The sequence below is a fragment of the Rhea americana genome, unplaced genomic scaffold, assembly GCF_003343005.1.
Source record: "Rhea americana isolate MKP2758 unplaced genomic scaffold, rheAme1 scaffold_478, whole genome shotgun sequence".
Taxonomy (NCBI): Eukaryota; Metazoa; Chordata; class Aves; order Rheiformes; family Rheidae; genus Rhea; species Rhea americana.
In genome coordinates this window covers 51,684-62,606 of record NW_028186621.1, presented here as the reverse complement: position 1 = coordinate 62,606, position 10,923 = coordinate 51,684, and the positions used below count along the sequence as shown (strand labels likewise).

At 40.2% G+C, this 10,923-nt stretch overlaps 1 protein-coding gene across 4 annotated transcripts in view; it reads left to right on the top strand.

Annotated features, from left to right (window-relative positions):
• The window catches only part of SPEN (spen family transcriptional repressor), a 72,106-nt gene that overhangs the window by 41,311 nt on the left and 19,872 nt on the right, over nt 1-10,923 (top strand). For all 4 annotated transcript variants that reach the window (XM_085316673.1, XM_085316671.1, XM_085316669.1 and 1 more), the window contains 4 exons: nt 4,586-4,746; nt 6,965-7,165; nt 8,038-8,189; nt 10,752-10,877. In XM_085316673.1, coding sequence (XP_085172799.1) covers nt 4,586-4,746; nt 6,965-7,165; nt 8,038-8,189; nt 10,752-10,877 — 640 coding nt within the window. The remainder of the gene's footprint in view (nt 1-4,585; nt 4,747-6,964; nt 7,166-8,037; nt 8,190-10,751; nt 10,878-10,923) is intronic.

Genomic DNA, 10,923 nt, shown 5'->3' with positions numbered 1-10,923 from the left:
GCGTTAATGCTTTTGCCTGCTTTATTTTAGGCGAATGGCTGCAGCGTTTCCTGGTTGCTGTAATGAGGGGTAGTCACCGGAGTTACAGCTGACTCACAGCTCTGAGATCAATTTGCAGAAATGACAATTGTCCCACATTTTAAAATTGCAAAAAAAGGGTAAGGCAGGTTGTGAGATCCCTTGATTCAGCACAGCCTGCCATTGACAAAAAGCAGCAGGTATCCTGCTACGTTGACTGGTTGGAGTCTGCTCTTTTATCTCATTTTGCTGGGGAACAAAGAGAATGGCTCGCTTTGTATTCTTTTTCTCAAGTGCTTGCTTTTTTTTTTCACACATAAATAGAAGCAGAACTGCGTAGTTAGTTAGAACTGAAAAACACAATTACTTGCAAATGAGCTATTCCTCTGGAAATCAGAACGGGTTATATGCGATATGTGCCGCAGGACTTGAAATGTCATCTTCACAGTTTTAAATGAGGGGGAAAAAAAAAAGAAAAAGCAAGTTTTGTACGTTCTGTGGTATGCCAAGCACTGCAACCAGTGATGCAGGCACGTTTGGAGTGTCATTTTTGCTCTCTGAATCCCATTGCTAGATTCTCACACTTCGGGATTGCTGGGACTCTGCCCATACGAATAAAGCTTATAGTTTGGATTATTAATAGGTTTTATGTTGATTAATAGGAAATGGATACAGAGAAGACATTTGTGATTAAGGGTGCATGCATTTGCTTTGAAAACACCAGACATCTACATGTAACACAAATGAGTATTTTTAAAGGGCTTTTAGGGTGGAAGCAACTTACGGTAGGGTATACCTGTGAGAGAAGTATGTTAGGCCCTCTTATTAAAATAAAAATGATTCCTTTATAACTCAGGTTTTCCATCTGATTTCACTGTCAGTGAAATAATAAATCTTACCCTTTACTTATTTTATGCTAAAATGGCGTGAAAAGAGCTGGAGCGAAACTAATTTTAAAAGCTTCGTGCGCATCTGAGCCAGCCAAAAGGGCACCTAAAATCCTTCCTGGTTTAAAACCTCAAGTTCTTCAGGAATTAGCATACACGACAAGCAAAATGATGAAAAGCACCTAAAAGGCAAACGAAGCTGTAAGCTTAATGTGTTTTAAAAAGCAAATTCCCGACACAGACTCCCTTTCTGTGCAATGTGTGTGTTGTGACAGCTCAAGAGACTTTTTTTTTTTTTTTCCTGCTTTGCTGGCATTCTGTTCCAGTAAGTTTACATGGATGTTGAAGAGCAGGTTTTCCTGTGTTGGGAAAAAGGCTATGTGCCAGAGCACGTTCTGCAAATGTCTGGAAAAAATCAGCACGCGTCTCCTCGTTTTCACATTGCTAGCGAAAAGGGGGAAATGAAGTTATAAAACCATTTTCTTTATGCTGTTTTGTTAGAGGAGTTTTTAAGAACTTCCATGATTTGGCGAAGGACAGTTTTCAAAACCGCTTACGGGAAAAAGGAAAGGCATATCTTTATTTTAATACTCTGGGAATGTATCGTTGTGCAGCTTGCATGTTCTAATCTGGTGTATTTTTAAAACCAGAGTACTTTAAAAAGAGTTCTGTTTTTCCTGTTGGATACTACATATAACTCGCTGTCAGCTGCTTTATTTTGATTTTGCTGTTGCTATAACTGTCCAGCAGACCAGCTATAATTAACTGATCCATCTTTCTCCTGCTCACAGAACATAAAAACTTTTACTTACTTTTGAACATTTAGGCCTGTTTTTTTTTTAAAAAAACTGGAGAAGTAATACTACTTTCCCTAAAGAAAGGGGAACTGGACTGTGTAATTTGTCCTTGCTACCATTTTTTCCTCCCTCTCTAAAACTGATCTGGGAGATCAGGAAAGCGTGAATTATTGTCTCAAAAAGCCTTGGATTTGTTTTGGGTACACGTACTCCTAAAACTCCCCGGGGGATAAGCGGAAATTACCTGCACGATCGCCGTTTCTGAGAACATGCTTATAAACACCTGTTGTAGAATTTACTGTCGTACCTGACGGTTGTTTTGGAGGTGCATCGTAAGGACATCTGAAGGTGTCACCCGGAGATTGTCTTTTCCCCTCGACGGAAGCTATGATTTTAATAATACAGTTCATGTTTTAAGCATTCTTATAAAAACACTAAAAGTAGCCCATTCCCATTTTAAAGCACTATAGCACTATTTAAACATAAATCCAGTAATGAGGGCTTGAGGTGGTAAAGCTTTACCAGAGCTGAACAGTTAGCAGCAGGGTAGAAAGAAGTGGGAAAGGGATAAATGGTTCTTGGGCAAAACATGGACAGTAAATTGCAGCTGGCTTCATTTTTAGGGATGAAATAGTTTATTCTCTTAATGATCTAGAAGAGGGAGTGAAAGTAGGTTGCACAGTTGCAGACAAGACAAAAATAACACCGAGCACCGATTTCTAAGAAAAATGAGACCATGCAAACGGCCTTCTCTGAGGTAGGGGAATTCAGAGCTGGCAAACGCAAGGGATTCTGCATTGGAAGGGAAAATGTCATTATATGTGAAATAACTTCCTATACAGCGCTTCGTTATAGATTGTTCAGGAGGAAAAACCTCGAGAGTTATTGCTACGATCTTGGGAAAATCCCATCTTTTGACGCGAGGTTTGGATCACGCTGCTGGTAGCAGAGCCCRCGCTGACAAAGAGGGCGAGAGAAAGGCGTTGGGTTTTCATTCCTTTCCTGGCGTTGCCGTATTTTCTCCGCTCTCCCCAAGTGATGCCGGACTTCCTCCTTTGGGGACGGTGGAGTAGGAGGAGAGTGCGTGGGAAAAGCAGGAACGCGAGAAGCAGCTTGCCTGCAACTGGACTTAAGGGTCGGTCAGAAAAAGAAGGTTGTAAGAAGAGGGTGAGAGCGGGAGGAGAGTTTTCTCATGTTGATTTTTTTTTTGGTTCCGTTTTGTTTTTCCCTGCGGTTTTGTATCCTCCTGAGATTGTTTCTCGGCCTTTTTGGAGATTGCCTTTCTCCTCTGCGCCTCCAAATATAACAGGGGCAGAGCCCAGGGGCTTTTAGTAGTGTAGAGGAAGAGATCGCAAAACCGAATCATGAAAATGCGCAGAAGCCTGAGGCAGTTGCCCTGAGGACAGAATGGAAAGATTTAAGTGGGATTAATGTAAAGAGAGAATATAAACAGTTTATAAAACAATTTAGGATGCTTCTCCCCCCCCCCCCAAAAAAAAAAAGGATTAACTTTTGTCTATCCTTTCTTATAAGGTATGGAAAGAAAACAGAACCAATTCCCTTTAAAAAGCAGCAAATTGCAAACCAATGGGGTTATTTTTACACGTGGCAAACCTTCGCCCGCAGCATTCAATCTCCGGGGTAAAATCCTAGCAGAATTTTTTTTTTTAGGAAAGCTGGTCATGCAACGGAGAATGAGATCTCCAGGGTTATGTCAGACAAAATTATTTTTAGAAACGTTACAAGCCCTCGTGCCTCGGGGAAGAAATCAGCCGCTCTGAAGAAGATGACGTGTCCCCACTGGGCAAGCTTTAATAATGTTATTCCCTGTATTTCTTACTCTTCAGCGAAGCATCTCCCAATCTGCACTGTCAAGAGTTGGTAGACTAGATTGATTCCCCATATGAGCTGATGTGCAAATCGTCTTCTGCTGTAATTATTGTTTATAAAAGCTTTTGGGTCTAAAAGCTTCATATCCTGAAGTTTGCCGTTGCGACCGAGCTCGCAAGCAGCATTTGCCGATTCGTACGCCTCTATCTAGTTTATTCTCCAGTAGCTGGCAAAAAAAGCTTGCTGCAGTTTTCTCATAAGCAACAGTGCTCTTCAGAGGTACGAATCTTTAGAAAAAAAAATACATATATATGTATGTAAGAGGCATTAAGGAAAAGTATGGAGTCTGTTTTCGGATTGACGGCAGCACCTGCGAGTGCCATTAACGTTTCCTTTTATGTGGGAGAGCACCAAGAGGCATTGCGAGGCCTCAGCAGGGCCCGGCAGCCTCACGGTATTTTTCCAGTCTTCCCACACAACTCCTAAGCTGATAAAACACAACGTTACACTTAATTAAATCTCCTCTATTGTCGTGGAATGTAACAGGATCTAGCTGACATTTTACCCACGATCTGTTTCCTTGACTGCCTCCTCCGAGGGTTTTGCAAGAGAGTATTTGCAGCGTGAGTATGAATTCCTTTGCCCAACTGGAATGCGTGGTGGAAACTGGATTTTCCGCATCGGACAAAGGAAAAAGGAAAGCCTTTAAAGGAGTCGAATCCATCTTGTTTCCCTTACTAGCGCAATTTGTTGCCCCGAATAGGTATTTTAACTTGCGTCTGCTACGAGGCCCTGTGTTACTGTGGCTTGTGCGCTGCTGCGGGAATACAGCGTCGGGGTGGGCGACCAGTTCTGCAGCGCTCGACGCTTTCGCTTGCTGCTGAATATATTTGGTCATTGCTCGGAGGAAAAAGGGAACAGAYGAGTTAAAAATCCAAGCAGAAAACCCAGGAAGAAGTCTGTCATTTGTTTTTAATTGAAATGCACCATCTGTCCTCTGGTCACTTTATGTCTCTTTACACAGAGCTGTTGTTTCCTTTCTGCCTTTTGTAGCAGTGACTCCAGCAGCAGCTCAAGTGACGAGTCCCCAGCACGGTCAGTTCAGTCGACGGCAGTTCCAGCACCTGCGTCCCAGCTGCTTCCATCTCTGGAGAAAGATGAACCCCGCAAAAGTTTTGGGATCAAGGTTCAAAATCTTCCAGTGCGCTCAACAGGTAAATACATATGTGAAAGTGTCTCTTCACAGTGCCAGAAATGGGGCAAAAAAGGAATAGGAAACAGATTAGAGACTGATTAAATCATATTTATTTTATATTTTTGATATTAAATGTGTGCAGCGTTTTGAGTCTCTTCAAACTGCACTGTTTTCCTATTCAGTATTGAGCCATCTTTTATGAAACTTGGCTCCAAGGTAATTGCTGCCATAAAAAAGTAATACAGTCATCAGATTACTTACAAAAAGCATGAAGTTTTGAATGAAGATACCTTTGGGAGACTTCAGAGTTGTTCAGGAGTTTATTGGTGCTTTTAGGACTCCTCGCTGAGTTTAACTTTTGAGTTTCCCAGGTCAGAGGAGGAGTCTTCCTATGACTGTTACAGTTTTTGCTAGAAGTTTAAATTCCTGCATCCCTGAAAGAAAACCTAAATAGTGGGCAAACCCCAGAAGCACTGACTATGGTAAAACTGGCCCAGTGCCTTCCTCTACTGGATCATATTGCCAGTTTCTTACAATGTTACCAAACTGCAGCTGTTCAGGCAGAACTTTTCCRCAATTTGTTTCTGTTTGCTGTCTGCCTCATCATAGTTCTGCACCAACAGAGAAAAATACTTTCTCTGCATAATATTTTTAGGCGTTTTGTTGAGAGGCTGCGACGTCCATGCTTTGGACACCAGGATTGGCGTTGGGTAGGAGGATGTGTTTCTGTCCAGCGAAGGCCTTTTTTCATCCCTGTGGAGGAAAAAAAAAAAATATAGATTTGGCTACGTTATGGGGATCTGGAAAGAAGCATTAGAGTAGGCTGAAAAAAAAAAAAAAGAAAAAAAAACATCTGGGAGAAAAAATTTGAGAGCAACTTTGGGCTTCTGAGGAGCAGACGTTAAGAGATGGTAGCCTGGTAGATTTTTCCCCCCAAAAACCTTGCCTCATCTAGCGCAGCAAATGGACAGTGCTCTCGGAAGGGGTGGTGAATGATAACACCCTCTGTGACCTGGATTCGTGTTGGAGAAGCTGAGAGGTGTGTATTAAATGAGGCAGGGGCTTAAGGGATGGCAGGATTGCATCTTTGACGAGGCAATCGAATGCTRCCTCCGAAGACTGGATTCTCGCTCTGCTTCTGCCTCGGTTCTTCGGTGATGGTGGGAAAACGGCTTAATTAGTGACCATCTGTGAGAAATTTTTGCAAGTCCCTAGCTCAAGTCCCTAGGCTTGAGCGCTCACAGCTACTGAAACTGGTGCTTTGCAACAGTAATGTGGATTACTCGGCGGGGAAAAACCAGAAGCATCTCAACTTTGTCACTTAGGGCAGTTTTGACCATTTATTCTCACTGTGCCTCAGTTTCTTTTTTATATAGTATGAAAACATTAGGATTTTCTATCATAATGTTGAGCGTCATAAAACATCTTTGAGCATATTCATAATACTATTCCAATAGCTGAAGAGTACAGATGACCACTGTTCTCTGTGTTGAAAAAGGGAGAGATCCCATGGAAGAAACAGCATGGGGTCATTTGGAAAAAAAAATTGCAAAATAATTCATATATACAAAGACACTGGCAGAGCTAAAACACTATTTATTAACTTTTTGAGTAGTGTATGTTGCAGTGTTAATATTCTTTCTGCAGATTTTTTTCTGTAGTATTCCTTGAAGTGACATGACACCAGAGTAGGTGCCCACAGATACTAGGCAGATTGTATGATCATGAGTCAGCGTCTGCAAAATCGGAAGACTGCACACCCAGTTATCTTTCTGAATTGACTGGAAAAAATGCTGTATAACTTTGATTTCCATTCCAGGTGCCTCATCTGAGCTCTGCAGAACTGCTCTATGCAGTATCTGTTTGCTCATGCTTTCAGTGGTGGAATTATTAATGAAATAACACTATTTATTTCTTCTTCATCATCTTGAAGTGGATGTGTCTTAGACGTAATAGCTATACTGTATCAGCTTTTGTCATGTAAAAGCCTACACAGGTAGTTTCTTGGCCTTAAAAAGGTAAGGTAAACAGAAGGGTCAGTCAGAAGATTTTGCATAGGCAAAGTTAACATCCAGAAATAAAAAGCCTGATATTGTCACTTCTGTGAGCGTTCAAGTTCGGAYGAAATTGGGTGAAGGCATGATTCGAAGAGAATATCAGATTTCTTCATGTCTTTTATGGTTCTGTTAAGTTGTTAGAAAATACATGTTTATATTCACGTTTGCTTTTTCGCTTAGATACAAGCCTTAAAGATGGACTTTTCCATGAATTCAAGAAGTATGGAAAGGTGACATCGGTGCAGATCCATGGGGCCTCTGAGGAACGGTATGGACTGGTGTTCTTCCGGCAACAGGAGGACCAGGAAAAAGCACTAAATGCCTCAAAAGGAAAACTTTTCTTTGGCATGCAAATTGAAGTAACGGCTTGGATAGGACCAGGTAAGGTTCTTACCAGGCACCAGGCAGTTCTTACGCTTTAACTGGGCACATGACCACACTGTGGTTCACTGACTCTTACAAAAAGGCAGCACAGGAGTAAGAAATGTTAAAATTACCTTGCTGCAGAAACATAATTTAAAGTAACTGGGAAATATGCCAGAATAAATTCCAGAGCAGGAAGAGTGGATGCTCTTAGGTCAAACAGGGAGAGAATTCCTGTCTTAAACCTCAGGGTAGGAAACCTGCCATTCTCTCACGTAGTGAGATCCTCCGGCAACTGGAAGAAACAACGTAACCTTCCATATCTCAGCGAAGCAGATGCCAATAGATAATCTGAGCATAGCACTGAGTGCTCATAGGCTTTTTTCTGCTTTTAATTACAAGGACTAAGGATGGCAAAATTCTTTAGGCTTCAGCATGACTGACTGGTGAAAACTATGGCATTGAGCTCATGGTTTTAGTTTTCATATTGTACTTCAAACAATTGTTTAGAAATTGATTTGTGAAAATAATTTTTTTCCATGTACTATTCCCCAAGTACAGTGAAGCCTTACTTGAAGTCTTGATAAGCAATAATATTTGTTACAAGATTACATTTCTAGAGAAGCAGAGCTAGAACTCAAGCTACTTTTCATCTGAGGATACTCCCATTCCTCAGCAATTAGTTAGTGGTGTTATGTAGAGAGTTCATATTCTCTATAAATAAAACCATCACAAATACAGTACTGCTGTATTTTGTCCAAGGTGTTGATTAGTCTAGTTCTGATCATATCTGCTCATCTGAAAGTAGAGGTGAAGAAACAAAAGTGAACCAAATCCACAAGAAAAGCATGTCTGTATATTGTAGATTTCTTGCTCTCTTTTGCTTCTAGAAACAGAAAGCGAGAATGAATTTCGTCCTTTGGATGAAAGGATAGATGAGTTTCACCCGAAAGCAACAAGAACTCTCTTCATTGGCAACCTGGAGAAAACAACCACTTACCATGACCTTCGCAACATCTTTCAGCGCTTTGGTGGAATTGTGGTATGTGGCTTTTTTTTTTTTTCTTATTCTTTCTCTTTTTTTTAAATTATATAGAGGTATTATTGTCCATTGCTTCTGTACAGACCTGTAAAATGCTATAAGCAGTGGTAAGCAGAATGCTGTTCATAGATAATTCAGTCTTTTGATTTAATAAAATTTTTAATGTATATTTTTGTGTGCGTGTATGTAATATATATAGTAATGATATTTGTGTGTGCGTGTATATATATATATATGTATATACACACACACCAATATACATGTATAAAATTTTATAAGTATAATTTTATATCTAATCGTTACAGTTTGTTTAATTTGTCATTTATCTTGCTAGAATATACCCAAAAGCTTTTCTCTACATTTTGAGTGAAATGTGAGGACACTTGTATTGAGGGAATAGCTTTGTAATGGGAACACATTCTTAGGAGCAGTAACAAGAAATGTGTTTACGGTTACCTCCGAGTGTTTGCAGAAAAGCGTAACTAGTTAGGCTGGTTATAAATATGCCTAGTGCTATTTTTGTGTCTAATCAGCACATGTCTATCCTGTTGATTTCTGAAACAAAGGGTTTAGTTGCTGCATGTGAAAATAGCCATCRGCTATGACAGTCTGTTCCCCAACAATACAAGAGAATAGGCAGTAAGCAGATGGGTTAGTGATGACACATGCAGGATTCGGGTTTTCAACTGAACTGGCTTATCTGCGCGAGACAGAGCACAGTCGTTCCCTCTTCCGTTCATGCCACTCTGTATCAAGTCATACCAATATTGGATTAAGAGTTTTCCAGAAAAATAAAGCAACTGCCCACAGTGAGTTTAATTAATATACTCCTGAATGCATCTGAGCTTCTACACTGATAGTTTGTCTTACATCCTCTCTATGCAATGTTCTTTTAGTAGCTGTGGTCACTTCTGAACTTACTCCTTATACCTTATTCATTCTGTTCTGAAATACTTTTGTGACTATTGAGGTATCGATCACACATTCCCCAAACCCCACATGTACTTCCCCTCAAAAAAGGAGTGAGGATGTGCTTTCACACGCAATGCAGGCAAATACAAAATTTTCATTTTATTGTGAGATCTTCTGGCAACTCTTATGCATCCTGCCTCTGCTGTAATCTTGACATCAGCACTGATTTATGAATTCACGTGCTGTCTGTGGTTTAAATCCTTCTCTAATGTTACACCAACTGAGCTGTCCCGATAAAGATGCTTATCAGTAGTAGTGCACTGTCTTGTAAATTGGTTTTTCTGTGAAATAGTGCTAGATTATCAATGTTATTAATCGGTCAGAATTTAGCAGTGGTGCTGCCTTGCAGAATTTCCATGAAAACTTAGAAGCTCAGGTGCAAACGGGAACAGTTTTATGACCTTCTTGGTGGATAATGAGCAGAGTAATGATATTTTATTTGCTTGTCAAAAGAAATTGCTTGCCCAGGGTGAATGGTCAAGTATCATTTGCCACGGTTGCAGTAGTGCTACTTCAGACATTTGGAAATTCAGTTTTCGATTAGTATTCCACTTAAATCATTAGGCTAGGGCTATAGAAATGTAATAGTTGTGTAAATGCCCCCCTGTTTACTTCTGTTTTCCTAGATAAAGAGCTCGGATGAGACTGTATCAAACTGCTGCCTTGTCCCTAAATTTATTAACCATGAAATTAGCCTGTCCTGAATGTTGGAACGTTTAAGCTTAAATTAGTGTGCTAGCATTGGCATGTAGCTCACAAAGGAAGCTTGTACTATTTAAACAAATAAAACAAAACACTCTACCTTCTATTTTCAGCTTGGAATGAATCATAAAATCGTGAGTTTGTTCAGAGACTTTTGGTACATTTGCCAGTACTAGTGCTAAGCTTGAATGTTAACCAAATGTCAACTCTAGGCTTGTGATTTTTTWWAAAAAAAATGATGAAAATCAGACCTTTTTTAAGGCTTTAGTAGCTTCCCTGTGGCTACACTCGCTTTTGAATGGGCCTATGGTATCTTAGCATCAAGTATCAGCAGTGATAGAAGTTCAGGATCTTTTTTGCCTTTGCCATGTCAATGCCAAGTTGGTTCAATAGACAAGTCCAGCATCACTTGCTGTTCCTAGGAACAGGATGGATCAAGCTTATTTGGAAAAGAAACCCTGCTTTGTTCTTGGCTTAGAAATGAGGATTGATTTGAAGCAGGTTGTTTTCTCTTGCGCCATTGCAAGTGAAAATTCATCTATAGTTCTTTGGTTCCAATTTTTCTCGACATAGTATTAACAAACCAAAGCTACTGTTTGTTGATCAGATCAAACTTTGTTCTGTAGGGTTGAGTTTTAAATCTGTGTCATGAAGAGCTTTCCCCACATCAGTAAGAATTTGGCTTTACCGCTTGAATGAGATATAGCAGAACAGTGAGTTTTTTAGCTATAAACTAATGTTTAAATTCTCTGTGAAGAAAAACAGTGCTTACTGTGGCATGGGCTCTAAAAGAAGTCTCTTTAGTCTCTTGTGATCTGATTTACATTGCTGAATGTCCTCCTTGGCCTGTGGCTAGCTGCTGATTTGTTTTCTGTTTTTTTTTTCCAGGATATTGACATTAAGAAGGTGAATGGTGTTCCTCAGTATGCATTCCTGCAGTACTGTGATATTGCAAGTGTGTGTAAGGCAATTAAGAAGATGGATGGGGAATATCTTGGAAATAACCGGCTCAAGGTAAAGAAATCCTCCTGTGAACCGTATCCTTCTCCTTGTTAATTTT